This window comes from Pimephales promelas, chromosome 8 (assembly GCF_988280905.1).
Source record: "Pimephales promelas chromosome 8, fPimPro1.hap1.1, whole genome shotgun sequence".
NCBI lineage: Eukaryota > Metazoa > Chordata > Actinopteri > Cypriniformes > Leuciscidae > Pimephales > Pimephales promelas.
In genome coordinates this window covers 1254479-1276114 of record NC_142776.1, presented here as the reverse complement: position 1 = coordinate 1276114, position 21636 = coordinate 1254479, and the positions used below count along the sequence as shown (strand labels likewise).

The 21636-nt window shown below is 37.9% G+C and overlaps 2 protein-coding genes across 3 annotated transcripts; both read left to right on the top strand.

Annotated features, from left to right (window-relative positions):
- Positions 1 to 4284: 4284 nt before the first annotated feature.
- ap1m2 (adaptor related protein complex 1 subunit mu 2) lies at positions 4285 to 14034 on the top strand. Its single transcript, XM_039656565.2, has 12 exons — positions 4285 to 4452; positions 4861 to 5017; positions 6551 to 6618; positions 6701 to 6831; positions 6909 to 7056; positions 8666 to 8792; positions 8888 to 9030; positions 10526 to 10597; positions 10717 to 10875; positions 11600 to 11725; positions 13454 to 13529; positions 13970 to 14034. Exons 1-12 carry the CDS (start codon positions 4411 to 4413, stop codon positions 13993 to 13995), a joined length of 1275 nt encoding a protein of 424 aa, XP_039512499.1. The 5' UTR covers positions 4285 to 4410; the 3' UTR covers positions 13996 to 14034.
- Positions 14035 to 14532: 498 nt separating this feature from the next.
- On the top strand, positions 14533 to 16280 carry cdkn2d (cyclin dependent kinase inhibitor 2D). Of its 2 annotated transcripts, none has more exons than XM_039656566.2 (3): positions 14533 to 14669; positions 14830 to 14985; positions 15451 to 16280. In XM_039656566.2, exons 2-3 carry the CDS (start codon positions 14839 to 14841, stop codon positions 15811 to 15813), a joined length of 510 nt encoding a protein of 169 aa, XP_039512500.1. In that variant the 5' UTR covers positions 14533 to 14669; positions 14830 to 14838; the 3' UTR covers positions 15814 to 16280. The 2 variants fall into 2 exon arrangements, with proteins under 2 accessions (XP_039512500.1, XP_039512502.1); XM_039656568.2 differs by having other exon boundaries at positions 14550 to 14669; positions 14795 to 14985.
- The last annotated feature ends 5356 nt before the right edge of the window (positions 16281 to 21636 follow it).

The window sequence follows — 21636 nt, the reverse complement described above, 5'->3', positions numbered from 1 at the left end:
AATGAATGTTCATCACTCTTCCGCCCGATGTCAGGAGAGTGTCTGAAACTCGTGGCTTTGCACACTCCAAACACGCGCTTTTAAGATCCAGTTATGAAGGTATTACCACTTTTTTTAATATTTACTGTAAACGATCCTTGTAAATATGGATGATTCGTAAATGTGGAGGGACGGGGGTCTCTCTTCTTGCACTATACATGTTCTCTGTCACGTAGGGTTTATTTATTTCTCTCACACAGACACACTTGAACAATCTCTCGTCTCAGTTTTATAACTGCACAGCAGCGCTGCTTTAGTTATAAGAGCGATTCATTTGATTGGTTCGCTTCTGTAGGGCCTTAAACCAGCGAACGTGCCTGATGTACAGCATGATGTGTCCTATCGTTTGAACGCACAGAATTTCCCATGATGCCTTTGAACTGGTCCTCAGGGTCTGTGATTCAGGTGACCTCTGACCTCATCCGTCCGTCAGAGGGAATCATGTTATCTGTAAAGTTGGAGCGTTGTTATCGTATGAATGAAGAATCTCAAATATCTGCAGTAAATGTAAATACTCGCCTTGATCACGCAGACTTTGTACGAAGAAAACTATTATTTATTACATTTATTAAAATGTGAAGTTTTTTTGTTTGCTGTTCTCTTTTAAATACGTTGTTTATCAGATTGAAATGTCGTCCAAAAAATCTTCCTGCACTACAAAAGAAACGAACCTGTGCGTCATGTGACGCCATTCAGGGACTTTTATAGTTTATGAAGGACATTTGAAGGAGATTTGTGAGGTTTTCGCTCGCTCTTGAAGCGATTCTGTTACGGTTGATGGGTCATTTGTGATCTGTTTTACTTTTGTCAAGGTTTCATGGACCGGGTTTGAGTTTTAATTCTGTATCTCAGGACTGATGATCCCGTGATTCTGAATGTATTACAGGTTTAAAGAAACAAATTACACCCAAAGAAACAACTCAACTGTTGTTGGCATTGTTAAATAAATGTATGTTTTGAGACCAGAAATCTGCTGTTCTGTTGTTATTCCCTTTGGCTTTTTATTTCAGTATAAATAAACGTTATCTGTTCTTTAATAACTTTCTTAAAACTTTAGCACATATCATTCATGGAGCGTTTTTAATCCATTGAAATGTTTTAATTGGATGTTCATCAGCATTTTTTTTTCAGTTTGTGTGTCGGTCAAAAATTACTCCTATTTTTTCAATGAAATGATTCTACTATGTTTTAGTTTGATAATACATTTTTTGTTTTATTTATTTCGTATTTTTAGGGGATTTTATGGTACTAAATTATTTTTATGCAGTAATCAAGCTTTAGAGCAACAGACTGAAGTTTGGTCTCTTTTTAAAGACGACACTTAGCAGATTATTGCTGAAGTGAAAAAAGTATTTTTAAAAAAGTGGATTTTAAAACAGCTACACAATTTTACATTTATTTTTATGAAAAATGCACAAAAAAATACCATTTTCAGTTTTTATATTAAAATATTTTCCTTTCCAAAACTCGTTTTACTCTAAAACTGAAAAAATCAAAGCGTGAGTGTGTACGTGTGTTTGGCTGCAGTACCGAACGCTTCCACTAGAAGAAACTCGTTTTCTCGCTCGTTTTTCACCGCGAAACTTTTCAAATCACATGATTTTTTTTTTTATGTTCACACAGCGAACCACCGATGAAGTACAACAACAAAAAAATCAGTCAAAATGCCTGAAAAGAACCTACTTGTTTCAGAACATTCAGAGAAAAATAAAAAGTAACATTCCCATAATGTTTGACAAATGGAATGTTCCTTTAACGTTCGCGTAACCAAGAAACAATCTCCTTTAATTGTTCAGAGTTAATATGTGTTTGTTTGTTAGTCATTTATCGGCAGGTTCAGTCAGTCCTACTGGAGTTCAGTGTGTATAAAGACCACAACCCACAGCCTTGACCTTTAACCTCCTCCTCCGTGTTCATTCATTATTAAGCGCTCATATGTGGCTTTTGTTCTGTCCAGTCATTCGCATTCACTCACCTTTGCATATTTCATGAGCTGGTCAATAGACCTTATTCAGAGCAGCGCCATGACAGGTATGAAAGTGAGGCTGTGAGGGATAGACCGTGTTTCCAATGGCATCCGCTGTAAAAAGCTGAAAAATTTTCCACAGCTTACATTGTCGGGAGTTTTTTGTCAACTGAAATTTCTTGGAAAGATATTTTTTCCAGTGTTTTATAAGCAGAACAATCCGAAAACACATTAAATAACAGTACAGCCCATTGAAGAGATGCAGATCTATCCCTCACAGCCTCGCTTTCATTCTCATTAAAAATCAAAGATGGCGCTGCCGTGAATAAGGCGTATATCACGTGACTGAGCTTCCTTCCTCGCATTCTACAGTGGTTTATCATCGGTTCCGTTTCAGATGCTTTTACATGATGTTTAGTGGAACGTCGTGTTCATTGCAGGATTTGTTCACTAATGTCTGGCATGTTGCTCGACCGGACAAGACAAAAACCAAGACGACCTTTATGTTCGTTATGTACAAATGTGTATCTTTATCAATAGAATGATATATGTGTGACCGTCATTTGGCATTAGGTGTGGCATTCACTTATAGCCTATAGAAGAACCATGTTTATTTACGATTTTTCTAAAGTTTTATTTAAAGAACCATAAAAGCCTTTCATTTTTGTATGGTTTTACTCTGCTAACAAAAAAATGTTCTGAGAACATTTTGCTAATATTCCCATTAAGTGATGAAAACGTTATTTCTAAATGTGAGCATTCAAAACGTCTCTGCAAACATTAGGGAACATTTCAGATGTATAAATAATGTTTTTCTGCAATATTTTTTATATTAAAGACCAGATGACTTTAAGTTTAAACAAATGTTTTATTTATGTTAGTGGCAGTTCATAACTCTGAGAGAACCTTGCCTGAATGTTAGAAGATAGCTGGATTATCCCGAAATTCAGCATTTCTCCTTTATAATAAATTGCTTGTGTTGTTGTTAATTTGCAGTATGATGCACTCTTGCACACTCTTCATCTGTCCAGCCCATGGTGCTTTTAATGTCTGCCAAATGACTAATCAATTGTAGACTGTCCACATAAATGTATATTTTCCATCAACAGTTCTGCTGAGGAACTCTCTGAGTGCAGGTGAATAATGGCGCCGCGTCCAATCAGCAGCTCGGAACGTTAGAATACTCTCATTCTCAAGATCTCATTGGTCAGTGTCATCATGGTGGGCGGAGTTCACATCACACCACAATGGGGATGCAGCATGAGGGCGCGTCTTGAGTGTGTGTGTGTGTGTGTGTGTGTGTGTGTGTGTGTGTGTGTCATGATATTGATAAACTGAGAATTAAATGCAGATTTTAAGTCAACAGATCTTTTATTAATGTTCTGTGATTTCCGTTTGACGTATAGTCTCGTGATTCATGTAACGTTATAGAGTTAAGGGTGAATCAATTAACAATGCCTAATAATTTTGTATATTCTTGTTTCATATATTTTTTTTAACAATGTGCACCAGTGTTGTTTAATATATATGCTCTTCTTGTACAGTTTTGCATGAGTCTTGTTTTTAAAAAGAAAACACATAGGCTATAAAACTGGACAAGTTAATTAAATCTAATTAAAACCAGAGCAGTGTCCTGGTGTAATAAATAGCACCGCGATCAATACTTTCACTGGGTCATTGTGTGTGTATGTGATGATGATGATGATGATGAATGTTTGCAGTTGCTGTTGGACACACCAGACAATGAATGAGGACATTTCATGTGCTTGTTACTGAACCCCACGAGATCAGATTTCCTTCCCGAAGGCATTGAAGTCTAACAGGAACAATTTACTTACACTTTACACCGTTCCCGGCATGCAGTCGTATAAAATACTCATTTTTTCCTCAGGTTATCCTAGCATTATGTTAATTTTTCATACAGCATGACAATCAGAATGATATTGTCATGGATTAACAGGGCTGGCGTTTTGCTGGCACTGAATATATAAGTATACAATAATAATAATAATACATTTTATTTGTAATGCACCCTTCTCTGACTCAAAGCACTACAGCATGTACAGACCAAAATAAGGAGAAAAAATACAAATATATAAAATACCGTAATAAGTTATAAATTAAAAGCTTGACTAAAAAGATGTGTCTTAAGAAGTTCTCTCTAGTCAGGTGTGTGTGTGTGTGTGTGTGTGGTTGGATGTTGCCCTCTCCCGGGCCGGGGCTCTTCTGCAGTCACGTGATCTCTGTCAATGTTTTACCTGGCGCTCGGTGACGTCATCACGCATCGTGCAGGAAAAGGAACTGGTTCGTAACTCTCCGCTAAACTCGGGAATGTGACTAAACCAACTTTAAACTGGTTTAACCGTGTTCAACACTGATCCAGGTGATTGTATCAGCTTTAGAGCATGTCTGCGTCAGCTGTGTTCGTGCTGGATCTCAAGGGGAAGGTAACTAAAGACTCATAATGAGCGACTTTATAGGTGATCACATTTACAGATGAAAATTCACTTGATTTAAATAATTAAGTGTTAAACACCTCCTCGTGTCGCTGTTTATAATAATCTGAGCATATAAAGATGTCTACTTCAAACGATTATTACAATATCAGTCTTTAATGGAGACATAGTGCTCAATTATTTAAAGTCATATGATAGTATTTGACCTCTTTTGAGGTGTTACAGTGTATGACATGAGCAGATGTCATTTCCTTCCCAAACAGGAAGGAGTGTTATTAGACATGAAAGAGTCTTGTTGTTGAGGAACAGATGATGTCACTTAAGATATAGGAAGATCATAAATGATTGATTGAAATCTTTGATACATATGTCGCGTTTCCCAATGTGTCTTCCCGTCAGGTGCTGATATGCCGCAACTACAAAGGCGATGTGGACATGTCGGAGATCGACCACTTCTTCAACCTGCTAATGCAACAGGAAGAGGAGGGGCTTGTTTGTCCTGTGATGACACATGGCAGCGTCCACTTCCTCTGGATCAAGCACAGCAATCTGTACTGTATCCTTTTACATCACAAACCTCCGAATCTGATTGCGAAAGATAAAGTTATTTCAAATAACCAGTGCATACTTGTACACTATTCTATGCCGATTTGTAGTATAAATAGTGCATGTGTTCACACTGAAAATGTGCACTTTAAAAACCCGGATGATGCACTTAATTAACCGAAAAAACGAAGTGTGGAATGATGGACACTTCATGCCCTCGACTGTCGCAGCTTTAATTACGCAGCGTAGGGGGAGGGCCATCAGAGTCCAACGTTCAATGATAAAAAAAATATTACATATGCACTATGTACTTATGCATTACATAGTGCACAGCACAAGTACATAGTGCATAAGTGTATATTGTATAAGTGCATAAGTATATAGTGTAGGCTACAAGAACGTATCGCATAAGAACGTAGTGCATAAATGCATAGCGTATAATAAGTACATACTATATAAAATGTAGTGCATAAGAACGTAGTGCATACGGACATAGTGCGCAAGTGTTCAAGTGCATAGTGTATAAGTACATAGTGCATTAGTGCATAGTGGATAAGTACGTAGTGCATAAGTGCATTCTGTATAAAACGTAGTGCATATGAACATAGTGCATAAGTGCATAGTGGATAAGAACATAGTGCATAGTGGATAAGTACGTAGTGCATAAGTGCATTCTGTATAAAACGTAGTGCATATGAACATAGTGCATAAGTGCATAGTGCATATGAACATAGTGCATAAGTGCATAGTGGATAAGAACATAGTGCATAAGTACATAGTGTGTTAGTGCATAGTGAAAAAGTACATAGTGCATACTGTATAAAACGTAGTGTATAAGTACATAGTGTGTTAGTGCATAGTGGATAAGTACGTAGTGCATGATAAGAACATAGTGCATAAGTACATAGTGCATTAGTGCATACTTTATAAAACGTAGTGCATATAAACACAGTGCATAAATACATAGTGCGTTAGTGCATAAGTGGATAAGTACATAATGCGTTAGTACATAGTGAACAAGTATATAGTGCATAAGTGCATACTGTATAAAACGTGGTGTATAAGTACATAGTGTGTTAGTGCATAAGTGCATAGTGGTTAAGTACATAGTGCATAAGTACATACTGTATAACACGTGCATATGAACATAGTGCTTAAGTACATAGTGGATAAGTACATAGTGCATACTGTATAAGTACATAGTGTGTTAGTGCATAGTGGATAAGTACGTAGTGCATGATAAGAACATAGTGCATAAGTGCATAGTGGATAAGTACATACTGTATAAAACGTAGTGCATAACTTAGTGCACAAGTATTCAAGTGTTCAAGTGCATAAGTACAATAGTGTGTTAGTGCATTAGTGGATAATTACATAGTACATAAGTGCATACTGTGTAAAATGCAGTGCATAAGTACATAGTGCACAAGTGTTCAATTGCATAATGTTTAAGTGCATAAGTATATAGTGTAGTGTTGTGTTTTGTTGATGTTGAATGTTCAATGGTGCATCACTTTCCAACTTAACCTGCCAATAACATCAGTGGTGGCCACGACCAACAAGAACTCTAATGCGTCTCTGGTGTACACCTTCCTGTACAAGCTGGTGGAGGTGAGTCGGCCGAGACGCCGTTCGCCAACCACACGGGTCATTCTCCAGATCTGAACTGAAACGCTTCTCTCGGTCTGTTCAGGTGTTCACGGAGTATTTCAAGGAGCTGGAGGAAGAGAGCATTCAGGATAACTTCGTCGTGGTGTACGAGCTGCTCGACGAGCTCATGGACTTTGGCTTCCCGCAGACGACGGACAGCAAGATTCTTCAGGAGTAAGACACGTTTGCTTCATTCGCTCGCGGAGAAGCTCATTTCCTGTGACCTCATGTGTGTCGGTGCTCTTCCTCAGGTACATCACTCAGCAGGGTAACAAACTCGAGGTGAGCAAGACCAAAGTGCCCACTACGGTCACCAACGCCGTCTCCTGGAGGTCAGAGGGGCTGAAATACAAGAAGAACGAAGTTTTCATCGACGTGATCGAGTCCATTAATGTGCTGGTGAGTCATATCATGTTTGATATTTATTGTCTATGATAATATCGTGATTGTTGATCTGACATTATCCAGTATGTCCCTCACTCCCTCACAGAAACACACGTAGAGAGTAAAAATCAGATTTGTGAGTTTAAATCGCGCATTTCTGACTTTATAACATGCAATTGTGAGATAAAAAGTCACAATTATCTTTTAAAATGTTTTATTCTTTGGTGGAAACAAGCTTCCATAGGTAACAGCCCTATTGTGTCTTATTTTTCTAATTGAATGAATTGACTAAATGTAAGAATTTGACACAAAAGATGATACATACATTTAAATAGGTTTAAAAATAGCTTTAGAAACGTACAAATGCAAAAAAAAACTTTTTGAACCTTATTGAAAAAGATGATTTTTAGCGTTTTGAGTCTAAGAAAAGCACGTTAGAAATAAAAATGAATTATTATTATTTCTATCACTGCTGTGAACTGACCACCAGGGCTGGGGATTGACACAAATTTCACAATTCGATTCGATTTCGATTCACAAGCTTGCAATTCGATTCGATTTTGATTTCGATTCGATTCAATATTGTTTGTTTTGGATATCAGTTACAATAAATGGCAAATTTTCTCAAGGAAATCAAATCTCTAACAGATGCTGTTAACTATGGGAGTCTAGTTGGGCTTCATTAGCCTAATATGAAGGTAATAATCAACTGTTTTGTAGCTATACAATCACTTAAATTACACTTTTATTTATTTTTATAATAAGAAGATTATATGAAATATAAACATTTAAATGGTGGCTGTCATAAAAACTTGCCAGATTTATTCAAATATGCATTAAATATTGAAGAACATTAAGATTATAATGCATATGTAATATGGTGTATATATTTAGAGTTATTTTTTCTAGCTGACTAACGAGTTTATGTGGGTTTTCTGAGGTAAATATGACGATACATTGATTACAAGCTGTTTAACTGACGTCTTTCCACGGTTGAAACGCTGATTGAGTGAATCAATGTGACATGATCCGGATTTGGATAAGTTGTACTCTATCTTTAACACACTTTCAGATGCTCATTCATGTTTATTTGGCACTGTGACTGGTATTATTAAGCTGGAAGAGAGATCAGCGCTGCTGCTTCTCCAGAGCGATCTCACGCCACAGCGACAAAACGCTATTTATGTTTTTGAATTTCTAAAGAAAATGGACGTAATTTTAAATTTGAGACTTTGTTTCATGTCAATAGTAACAAAGGACAAAAATTATTGTGAGTTTTTTAAATGCGCGCAGCCGCGAAACAATGTCCCATTCATTCAAATGAAACAGGATGACTAATCGATTCTTGAGATTTAAGAATCGATATCGGTTCGTAAAAATGAGAATCGATTAAAATCAAGAAATCGATATTTATTACCCAGCCCTACTGACCACCACACAATATAAAGAATATTAAAAACTCTGTCCACAGCGGTCCAAACGCGCAAAGCTACCAACACAATAAACACACTCCGCAAATTAAATATCGTCTAATTTTCGTTATATAAAATATCGAGAAGTAACTTTTCGTCAATATCACACACCGCTACTCTCCTGTAGTGTGTAACGATGTGTGTGTGTGCAGGTGAATGCTAACGGCAGTGTGATGAGCAGCGATATCGTGGGCTGCATCAAGCTGAAGACGATGCTCTCGGGGATGCCCGAGCTCAGGTTGGGTCTGAACGATCGTGTGCTGTTCGCCCTCACCGGCCGTAAGATCACACTTTATTCACTAATTCAGTGAGGGTTGCGCAAGATGTGGTCAGTCCTGGGAATAAAGTGTTGTGTGTTGTGTGTGTATGCACAGGAGACAAAGGGAAGACTGTCACCATGGAGGATGTGAAGTTTCATCAGTGTGTCCGTCTGTCGCGTTTCGAGGGCGACCGAACAATCTCCTTCATCCCACCTGACGGAGAGTCCGAGCTCATGTCGTACCGGATCAACACACACGTACGGCTCCCGCACCAGACTACATGGTTCACTCAGTAATTAAAAAAAGAACAAATAAAAAATTAGCAATCGCAACTGAACAAAGATACGAGATAAGATTTTCAGGCACAGAAACTGTAATCAAATGTAAAATAACACTGCACTTTATAAAGAGAATATACATGACAAATATAGTTACAAAAGTTATTCAGTCAAGAACGAGTGATTTGTCTCCTGTTGTTTGATTAGAGACGGTGGCTGCGGACACTTTAAGATTTACCCAATATAGTTACACATGAAATATTGAAATGCTCACTAAGGAATCGCTAAGTTTTTAAAAAGTGTCCGACTCTGACCTCAAGTGATTTTCAATTCTCAACCCTATTTGTAATGGACAAGCGTATTGACCAACACAGAGAGAATCTCCTCTACACACAACAGCAAACATGAGTAAAAGCATAGCGACAGAAAACCATTCTGTATTATTTCATTTTTATATTGTGCAGCATTTTGGGACATTTCCGCTGCTTTCAACCTCTTAGATTGTGTTTTTTGATCTCTGTCGCCCACACACCTGGTTTATCTTCCTCTATGGTCACGCCGGTGACCTATTTCTGCTGTTTTTCCATAAAGTGACTGAAAGAGTTTGACAGAATAGCAGTTTGTGAGGTTATGATGAACAACTAGTTGTTGACTGGTTGTGCTTATATGACCAAACTTGTTCTCAAACGCACTGGTAATTTGAGGTAAAGAGTTTATTAAATGCGGTTGTTAGATTTGGTCTTAGAAGTTGTCCAAAAAAATGAAAGTCCTCCTATTTTGTTTTTTTGTATATTCCCTTTCATGTAGTGTGTAATAAAGTTGTTTGTTAATGTAAAAGCTCTGCGAAGTTTCAAAGATCAAAGTGCAGATAATGGAGTCTCCTAAAAGAAAGAATTGATTGCGAAATGAGTCGTCAGTAATTACAGTCTCACTTCCTGCTAAAACTATGTCGATTTTGTAACTAATTTGCATAATTCCAGCCTCTGGTCTTGATTGGCTGAACAGCGTCTCTTAGCCCCGCCCTCAATCACTGTAGTGAATCTGAGACTGGAAGAGTTCGGTTGGCGTCGAGAAGACGCTGTTTGAGATTGATACGGTAAAACACACGCCATCATTACTGTTCGTATCACTGTGATCAAGAGCTGAGATTCAGATATGATAATGAGCGTTTGTTTTCTGACCAATCACAGCAGAGCAGCTCTCAGCGAGGCGGAGTTTAGAGACTCAATCTTCGATCGAAGCGTTTCAGACACTGAGAGAAAAGAGCTGAAAAGGCAGTGCAGATTATGAGCATGTAAACATTTTGAACATTTGAGACCTTCAAATTAAATGTAAAAACCTTTAAAATAGCAGAATATGGTCACTTTAAACAATCCAACGTCTGGAGATCATCTATTACACCATTTTGATCATCATAGTTGATCACATGCACTGTTATGTCTCTGTATTAACAATATCATTCCTTCACCTGCAGGTAAAGCCGCTCATCTGGATCGAGTCGGTTATTGAGAAGTTCTCTCACAGTCGAGTGGAGATCATGGTGAAGGTTTGTCAGCAAAACTTTCTTCATAGCAACTTTTCAAGACTAAATTTAAAGGTTTAGAGGCACATTTACAGCATTATTCTGCAAATGTACACTGACTTTCCTCTCTCTCTGTATTCCAGGCTAAAGGACAGTTTAAAAAGCAGTCTGTAGCCAATAATGTTGAGATCCGCGTGCCTGTGCCGAGTGATGCCGACTCCCCCAAGTTTAAAACCAGCACAGGTCATGCTAAATACGTTCCTGAAAAGAACTGGGTGGTGTGGAGCATTAAATCCTTCCCAGTAAGAAACCAATTACTGACGCTTCGCTCTTCGATCATAAGATGTTGTGGTAGCGCTTTATTTTACAGTCCTGTTCCATGTGCACATACAGTGTATTTCTTAAAGCAATTACAACTGTGTTATAACCCCGAACTACCCCTAAATCTAACCTTAACCCATGTAGTTGCCTTGCGTTACCAGCACTTTCTGGGTTTAACTACTACTGTAAGTACACGTACTGTAAAATAAAGTGTAACCAATATTGTTTTATGAAGAATTTTGTTCAAGATTAGAGCCCGACCGATAAAGGATTTTGAAAGCCGATACTGATACAAATATTTTTGGGTTTTAAAATCCGATATTCCGATATATCGGCCGATATTTTATTTATTTATTTATTTTTTTAAACTGGAGATGATTAGTCACAAATTTTTTCATGCTTATTTGAGTTTAGAGAACTGATGGGGATGATCTTTTAATTGTTATTCAAGCAATGTATGTATCGTGACCAACTCAACGAGTGTTGCCAACAGCAACGGTGTAGAGTGCCCTCTCATGACATGGTTCAAGCGTGTTTCGTCCATTTTTATTTTATTTTTTAAATATTAATTTATCGGCCATTATAACTGCCGATACCGATAGTTTGGAAAATGCCTAATATCGGTCTGCAGATATATCGGTCTCTATTCAAGATCTTTGTTGAATCTGTAAAACTGATCTTCTGTCTCTGTGTGTCCATTGGCAGGGTGGGAAGGAGTTTCTCATGCGTGCCCACTTCGGCCTGCCAAGTGTGGAAAAGGACGAGAAAGAGGGAAAACCTCCGATTACAGTCAAGTTTGAGATCCCATATTTCACGGTGTCAGGCATACAGGTGTGTGTGTCAGTGTGTGTGTGTGCTTGACTTTGCATGGGCAAATGCGTGTTGGCACTTGTGCCAAATGTTACATCCCACTTCTCCTGGAAGTTCTGGGAGTCTCCCATGGTTCCTTGACGCCCGGAAATTAAGCGTGCGAGACAGAAGCCCTGTTTCCACCTGGTATTAAGATGCGTTTACTTTTCGATGATCTGATCACGAATGTCAGCCGAGTAACATTACCGTTTTTCACCTGAAATTAATTATAATGCGTTTTAAATGCGTCTCCTGTGACCACTTGTGTTCGGATTTCCTATTATTTCATCACACTTTACATCACTTCCAGCACACTAATAAAATAAATATATATAACATAACATAATATTCTGTTTTAATGCAATGGTCTTCAATTGGGTGTGGTGGTGTCTCCCGGAAATGAATTTTTGCAGGATGGGATATCTGCATGTGTTCTTTAAACACAGTCTGTTTAAGATCTATTGCAAGACTTTATGATCAGTTATGGAACTTGTGTCTCAGCAAATGAAAAATTGTTTTTTATTTGAAAGGTACGGTCCACGAAGATCATTGAGGAGAGCTCTTCATTCTCATTGGTTGCTGGCCCAGTTACCATAGCGATACTGTAGCAACGCCTATCAGCACTCCTCCCTTTTGTCCAATTATTGCAGCCGTGTTGGCAGTCTGTTTAAGATCTAATGTAAGACGTTATGATCAGTTACGGATAGGGGTGCAATAAGTTCAGACTGCTCATTTGCATACTGACATGGTCGACAGCTGTTAATGCACAATCAGCATTTTAGATCGACTAACTGTAATCCTGTGTAAAATTCACATTTGAACTGAATGCGTAATAAATCTGCCGGTTTCACAGCAAAACGCAAAGCTGTGACGTTCACTGACACGCTTCACTCGGTAGTGCTGAAATTGGCAGTACATATACTTTTTCAAGCCGCTAAAATAAAAGCTTGATGATTTTAGTTTTGGAAATGTTGAAAATTTATTTTAAAAAATTTTAATGTAAATATTAGCGTTGTATTTTTTTTAAGTGAACTATAAAATAATTGTATTTTTTATTTAATACAAATTTTTTTATTTCAAAATATAATTAACTAAATAAGGTGCAATAATTGTATTATTATTATTTTTAATAATTATATTTATTGGGTTACACTTAAACCGACTCTCATGTGCTCTCATGAAAACCAGACTGAAAAACTTGTGTGCACCCCTGGGTTATGGAACTCATGTCTCAGCAAATTAAAATTTGGATTTTATTTGAAAGGTACAGTATCTAAGAGCTCTAGATTCTCATTGGTCGCTGGGGCAGTTACCATAGCGATACTGTAGCAACGCTTATCAGCACTCCTCCCTTTTGTCCAATTATGGCAGCCATATTGATGTGTATGGCCTGTGATTGGTGGAAGTGTTCCTGTCGTCATGCACCTCTATTGCCGATCAAGCGAGCAATGTAAAGGCGCAACCACTAATATAATATAATATAATATAATATAATATAATATAATATAATATAATATAATATAATATAATATAATATAATATAATATAATATAATATTTATATAACAGTCTGTTGTAATGTAATGTTTTTGCAGGATGGGATATCTGCATGAGTTCTTTCAACACAGTCTGTTTAAGATCTAATGTAAGATTTATGATCTGTTGTGGAACTTGTTTCTCAGCAAATAAAAAGTTGTATTTTATTTGAAAGGTAAGATACATGAAGATCATTGAGAAGAGTGGCTATCAGGCGCTGCCGTGGGTCCGCTACATCACACAGAGCGGAGGTGAGCAAGAGTTTTGCACACATTTTTTACAAAGCAGGGTTTTTTATGATTTATTTTTCGTAGGCTTTCTTATTCACATTAACAAGCAATAATGTAAAACATAATTAATATCAATCATTTAAACAAAAACCATTAACAGACACCCACAAAACTAAGTAAAAATAAAGAAATAAACATAATAATATACACATATAGAAAAGGAGCTACATCGAGTGGATCGTTTCTGTGACCATTTGAGTAAATATTTTCCTGCATGGCCATATAATTTCAATTTATTACAAATTGCAGAAAAAAAAAACTGAAATTTCCTACACTTACAATATTTTATATGTATTTTCCCATAAAGCAGGTTCTTAAAAAGATGTGTTTGGCAATGAAGCAGGTGTCAACAGAATGACTTGTGTATTAATTTATGTATTTATATCTGTGTATGCTTTCAGATTATCAGCTGAGGACAAACAACTAATGGGCACTGCAGAAACATGAGAGTTTGTTGTTGTTTTTTTAAGAAAAAGACGTTTATGTAAAGTTTTAGTCGATTTTATCCTGTCAGAATTTCATTAGAAGCTGAATGTAAACATACCAAGCATTTCAGGCACACGAATGTATTTTCTCAAGTGCTTTTGGCACCAAATCATGGAATATGTTGTCTTTTTGCAATAAATTAAATATATTTGTCTTGCAATTATTGATATACTGTGTTAACTGTTGTGTTGTTCCTCATGACACATTACTGGGTCTTGTGTAGACTCTGCCACGAAGGCCCGCTCTTTTTTACAAACACACACACACACACAGACACTCAGCGAATGAACGCAAGTTTACAAACAATTCTTCTCAAATTGCCCGCCTTCTGCGCTCTTGATTTTCATTGGCCGCTGGCGCAGTTACCACGGCGATACTGTAGCAACGCCTATCGGCACTCCTCCCTTTTGTCCAATTATGGCAGCCGCGTTGGCGTGTGTGGTTTCTGATTGGTCAAGGTGTGCTTGACGTCATGCAGCTCTGTTGTCTATGAAGCGCGCAATGTAAAGGCGCAACCGCGAACAGACCATATATATATATATGATTGTTTTGACGTATTTGTGTAAACACAGATAAACAGCCAACGGTCACTAATCCACAAACAGCAACGAAGAGGTAAGCGCCTTTAAAAGGTTCTCATACGTTCATTTTGACGTTTCTTGATACCATTTAATCAATTCTTCAGAGAGATTCGCGTTAATGTTCCGCATTACGGAATTATTTTCTCGCGTTTGTCTCAGATCTGCTCTTATGTTACCGGTTCGTGTCCGCGCAGGTGTGTCAGATGATGGTTCTGGACGGGTTAGGGATCTGCGGGAAGAGTCTCAGCACGGCTGCGGCTCAGGGGAATGTGGACTCGGTTCGGCGGATTCTCCAGGATCACCGGGTCGAACCGGACACGCTCAATGAGTTCGGGAAAACCGCACTACAGGTGATTTACTCATTTAAAACACATTATTATTACACACAGAGCTACGTTAACGTTATTTGTTTCGCTTTCCTTTCCGCCTCTACCATCTGACTGCGATGATGTCATAAAGACCGCTGTCAATCATCTGTTATTTACTTTTCTGCTGAGCAATATGATCGAAATAATGCGGAAAGTACATCCAAAAATTAAAACTAAAGAATACAAACAGGAACTGAATAGCTAATCATTAAACAGAGGAATTGTAAAGCTGGCTTATAGGTTTTTGTCCTTGCTTTTATCCAAAAATGAAAATGATCCTATAATTTGACCTGTAAAGCCATACTTGGTGTATATGATTTTCTATCAGCCGAACACAATTTGAATTATATAAGATAATATCCTGGCTCTTTCAAGCTTTATAATGTGGATGTTGTATTTTGAGATGTAAATTATATCTCACATAATGAGATGTGTGTTTTGCTGTAGGTGATGATGATGGGCTGCACCAGTGTGGCATGTGTGTTACTGGACCATGGTGCTGACCCAAACGTCCAGGACCGCTGCGGCGTGACTCCGGCGCACGATGCGGCCCGCACGGGGTTCCTGGACACAGTGCGAGTTCTGGTGGACTACGGCGCCTCAGTCAATGTTCCCGACCACAGCGGTGCGTTACCCATCCACATCGCCATCCGCGAGAGCAACTGGGACGTGGTGGAGTTTCTGGCCCCGCTGTCGAACCTGGGCCACCAGGACAACACAGGGTCCAAACCGCTGGACGTGGCCCGGGATGCCTGCGCTCCGGAGATCGTGGAGCTGTTAGAGCACCTGATGGCGAGCAGTTCGAATTGAAGAACTATACATTACCATTTTGTAATTTATAGTAATATGTTGGATGTTGATATATATTTCCATAGTTGGTAGTTGAACTCGTAATATTAGCTGGAATGTGTAGCGCCAGTTTTGCACAGAGCAAATCCCTGCACTGAATTCAAGGAGAGCCACTCTCCTTCAGTCATGTCTGGGTTTGCCAGGCACACATGTAAATAACTTCATTTTGGTATTTTGCTAAATATTTCTGTGCAGAAACTTGAATTGTTAATATTTTTATTCCTGTAAATTCATTCCCTGCCATCCGTGCACTGATGAATTCACGTTTTGTGTGCAAGTTTGGTTGGAGTGTTAACATCATCTGTAAATAACATTGTATGAAATGATTTTACTTATTTATTGAAGAGTTGTATATTAACGTTATGTTTACTGTGGTATTTCAAATGTTATTTATTAAGGTGTTTAATAAACTGAAAACTCACTTTGAACTTGTCTGAATTGTTAGTCATGTCTATAGCTACTGAGATGATCATATTTTTCCTAATCAAGAACATTCACACAAAAAACAAACGTAAGTAGATTAAAGTCACCCTGTGGTGAAAATCGCGTTCTGACGTCACAAACCACCTCGTAACCAATCAGATCAAGGTGTGATCGTCAAGCAGTGGATCGCTGAGTGAGTGAGTGGAGGTGGGGCTCATTTGCATATTCATAGAACTATGAGGCAAGGGTGTCGAGTTACATTCAAGATATTGTCATTTTTTCAAGGACATTTTTTGTCATTTTGGTGATCAAAGATGAGTTTTAACGGAAAAAATTGACTAAGGGGATTTTAAAACAACATTGTCATGTTGTTCGGTCATGTTACGTGACTTTATTTTAGGACTCATTAGAGCAGTTCTGAAACAATCATTTGTATATTATCACTAAATATACAATACAATCATATGACGAGTTTCTATTGAGTGTCGCCTTTCATATCACATGTGAAGGTGCGTCTAGTGTCTGTATGTGCTCAAGGTGACCCTGTGCGGACACAGTTACCCAACGCAGGAATGTGTGCGACTGTACAAGGCAAACATTGTGCTTTCACAGAGCTTTGCTTTCAACAGACAGTCTGTTTCTCTAGGGGGTTTACAACTCGGAGAGGAGGACACAAACACAATGGCGGTTTTGTTTGCTCACTGGAATCGAGCCAAAATCTCAGGAAACTTCTAACATTCAGCAGCAAAGCTTTCACTGTATCTGACGCACAATATTTGTCATTTTAATGAGCAATTCTCTCTTATGCATCAATTACCGCTTGACATCTGATACGGAAAAGACCAGTAGATGATTAAACAAATTGTTATATGCTTGACTTCATCAATCGTGCCAACAATCAGAGCTGTCACTCATAAAACAAGATTGTTTGAGAACACAGAACAAAGTCCACATACTAGCGTATGTGAGTAAATCACCCTCTGAAATAACTAACTTTAAAAACCAACTTAACACTTGGAGGCCTGATGACCTGAACTTAATTTTCTTGTAGACTGAAATGACTTTAGTTCATTAGTTCACATGCAGAGTCAATGAACATTAACCAGACATTTGACCTGCTACACAGTGAATATTACAGTTCCTCAGCCTGTACACAAAACCTACTTTTCTCGATACTAAGTGCACTTAATCCAAACTCTGTGCAGTTCATCTTCTAAAATACACTACAATCACTTCTTCATTTCTCAAATCAACACTTTCTACAACCAAAACATTCATCACACACAACAAAAGACTTTATTACTTGTACACAATGACCTTCAAGACACCAAAGTCGGACTGATTGTGTTTTTTAATTATATTTTGAATTGTTTGCCAAAGAAATTCTTTGCATAACAAGAATGACTTATCTTTATTGTAAAGGAGGAAGTCCAGTGTGCACAAAAATAAAACCTTACAAACTAATTCTGTATAATAAAAAACAAGTGTCTACACATCCATAGAACAAATTCATCTGTACATATACTGAAGAGATATACATCTCCATCACACCGCACGCCCATTTCAGCAGAGACGTCGGCCCAGACATCCACCATTTTGCTACCAAGAAAAGTAATGCAGTCTGTTATAGTGAGATTGTTTTGCTGATTTTATGAATGTTGCTGAATATGCTCATCGAATGAATCTGCATCAAAGAAAAGACTAAATGATCCCCTGAAAACATGTAAAAGAGTATAGAGACTTCTTTTGATTCTCTCCATTCCTCTAAAGACATGAGGATATTTCTTCAAGTTTCTTTAATATTTCTGCCAGTAGAGGGATTCACTGAAGCTTCTGCTGATTGGCTAAAGGTTAGTCTAAAAGAATTTGCATATTCTATCAATTAATTTTTGTGCAAGTAACATTAATTTACGACTATGTCATGATATTGCTTTGGAGGCTCTCGAATGAGCTGACATTGACATCAAAGCTCAGGATAGTCATTAGTCAAGGGATTGGGACTCTTGTGATGTCATAACATCCTTTCATGACATCATTTCCTGTGCTCATGAGTCAGTAGTCACATGACTTTAATAGCTCAGGTGGTTGGCTGAACTGAATGTGAATTCGCAAAGTTTCAAATAGTGTACTTAATGATAAAAGGAGTGTTAGCAGCTTTGACATTACAAACACACACACACACACACACACACACACACCTGTGGAAATTTCCACTTGCTCAGCCACACCTAACATTGAGACACAACACAAAAGAAGGTTTCATTGTTAAGAATTTCATTCCAGTGTGTGTGTGTCTGTTGTTATAAAGAAAAGCTGCATTCATTTCTAATCAGATCTATTCAGGTGTTAACGTTTAAACGCCTGAGTAAACTTAGTTCAATAGAACATTTTGAGCTTGAATAGGCTTCTATTGGAAAAAACTAAAACTAGAAATACAGAAACAATTCAGGCTAAAGGGACACAGCTCTGGGATTATGAGTGTCTCAGCATGAACACCTCGTGACCTCGTGTGTGTTCATGGCTCCCTCGGTGGGGAAGAGCCCACAGCTGCTCAAAACATCAGGAGAAATCCACTAGCACTAATCTCACTTACCTCTCATCTATTCTTATGGCCAGTGCACCATATTATATACCATATTTATATACACCATACCATATTTCTGATAGTGTCAATGTTACAGAGTGCAACAGTGCCCATCTACTTTTCAGTGGCATTGAAAATCAAATTTTGATTTGAAGCTAAAGTTAAAAATTGGACAAAAATGTTTTATTTATAGATGTTGATTGTGCATAGAAAAAACATAGGCCCTACTTTGCTTATTGCAAAATATTATTATACATAAAAGTGCAGTCAATAATTGTATCCCTTAATTTGATCATCAAAATGACATTTGACACAAAATTCTTCATGCCTTAAAATAGCTTGAATGTAACTCGACATCCTTGACTCATTTACTATATGTGGTTCGAAGAATATGCAAATGAGCCCCGCCTCCACTCACTCACAGCAGCTCAGAGATCCACTCGCAGACGATCACACGTTGATCTGATTGATTACACGGTAGTTTGAGATTTAGAAATGGTGTTGACATGAATTTGCATAGTTTGTCTTAAGTATAAAACACCACATAGACAAATAACATTAAAAGCTGGATTTTCACCACAGGGACTTCAAGAATAAATTTCCCTTATCCACTAATCACATACTAATCACCAATCAAACATACTAGTCATTTTTGAGAGATTTTCATGTTGAGAGATTTTCCATTCTGGACATCTACTTTCCTGCAAAGTTCAGGTCCAACTAATCAAACACACCAGCTGATTAGCATATTCATAAACACTTGATAATTAATTAAACACAGGTGTGCTGGAAGTCTGAACTCTCCAGGAACAGGACTGGGCTTCTGTGTCTGTATCTCATCATATATATAAGATGAAAAACAGTATCAACACAGTAGGGAAATATGTCTGAATTCACAGCCTTCCAGCGAGATTCTGAAGTGTGAATATGATGGACACTTTTCAATCCCATGAGGCCCCGGGAGAGGATTTATGAATGGCAGTGAAGCGACGGCAACATGACAAATGGTACGTCTGAATTTCATTCATCCCACACACATTCATACTATATAGAATCTATGTTTTAGCAGTCACAACGCAAGTACTTATTCAAAATAGGTGTCAACTCAAGAGAGAATGTGATTTCAGACGTGATCAAGTCTGTCGAGTCTGTCAGGTGAAAGTTCATTGCTTCACGCTACACATGACTGTCACAGGACCCACCTTGTGTGTGTAGCAGAGTTGTGCTTGTGTACTTATTTGCTGTAAACAGTGAATTTCATTGAGTTTTGATCATTGCTCATATCATCAATGTCATCAACATCTGTAAACCCTAATACGTTGGCAAAACGCCACAAATTTGAAGCAATGAGGCAATCAAAATTAAGTTAGCAGAGCATGTACAACACAAACATGTTAATTGCAATTTAATAAAATGTTAACTCAAACTAGATCCTAATTCAATTTTGTTAACATTTTTACTCTTTTTTTTTTCAACAAGCTGTTAGCTAAACACAATTGCATGTGCTAATATAACTAGCAAATAGATTATCAACAATATTTGCATGTACAAAACAAGTCTTAAACGGCAGTATCCTCGCTCATTGTTTACCTCAATAACCCAACAAGTCCCAACATAAATATAGAGGATTAAACACCAACACATCTCGCATTATATTAATGCAAAACACACAAAATAACACTTTATTTCAACATTTATTCTCCTTATGCAGTCTGACGCAATCCATGCTGGGAACTAAAAACTCTGGTTTCAGTTGAGGTTTGCGAGTATGACAGCGGAAAATACGTTACTGTTTGAAAAGGCGGCAGATTTGAGTTAGTTGTGTAAATATCAGAAATCCCAAGTCTCCCGGAAGTTCCGGGAGTCTCCCGCAGGGCTCCCTGATGACCGCAAATCAGTTCTTCCGGAATCTAGAGCGAGCAGTAGCGCGCGCACAAGAGACAGCGAGAGAACCCTTGCGCATGCGCAGTAATAGTATAACCTGTGGTGGAAAAACGGCTTTAAACCTAATTTTGGGGCAAAGTCATCACACTTTTTCAGTGTTTTTTTTTCATCATATTTTATTAGTTTCTATACAAGCAGGTTTTATGCCCCAGTGAAAGTGCAGTTCTGACTCTCTGCCCATTCATTTAGATAGGAGCCTGGTCTTGTTAGTCTGAAATAGCTGCCCGGCGGAGACGTTAGCCAAGATGGCGGCTGAGTAGCATAAGGACTTTGGTGACACTGAGTAACACTGGGTTTTTGAGTGTCATTGTGTACATAATTACTATTGTGTACTTTATGTTAATTTTTTGGTGCTTCCTTGTCATTTTTGTGCTTTTATTTTTTGTGGAGCATTTTTTATTGTTGCACTTCTGCCATGTCAAGTCATTTTTATTTATATAGCGCTTTTTACAATACAGATTGTATCAAAGCAGCCTCACCGTGATAACATGAAAATAAATCCAAGAAGTTTGTTTCTAGAATAAAATTGCCTCATCGTCCACCTGAAGTAAGGTGAGAGTTGCGCTGACAACTGTGAGTTAATGTACGTTCACACCGCCGCCAACTTGAGCGTCAAAGAAGCTCTGGCCGCCCTGTCAAAGACGCTTGTCAAAAAGTATGGGGAAGCTTGTTGATGCTTTGGACGCTTTGAATACTCTAACGTTCAAAGTGTCATAACATGAAATGTAATAAACAGAAAACAACTTTAGTCTAAGTCCTGTCTATGAAACTGGGCCATTGAGTTCACTTTTTTCTATGAAGTACAAAAATCTTTCAGTCATTTTTGAGCGAAA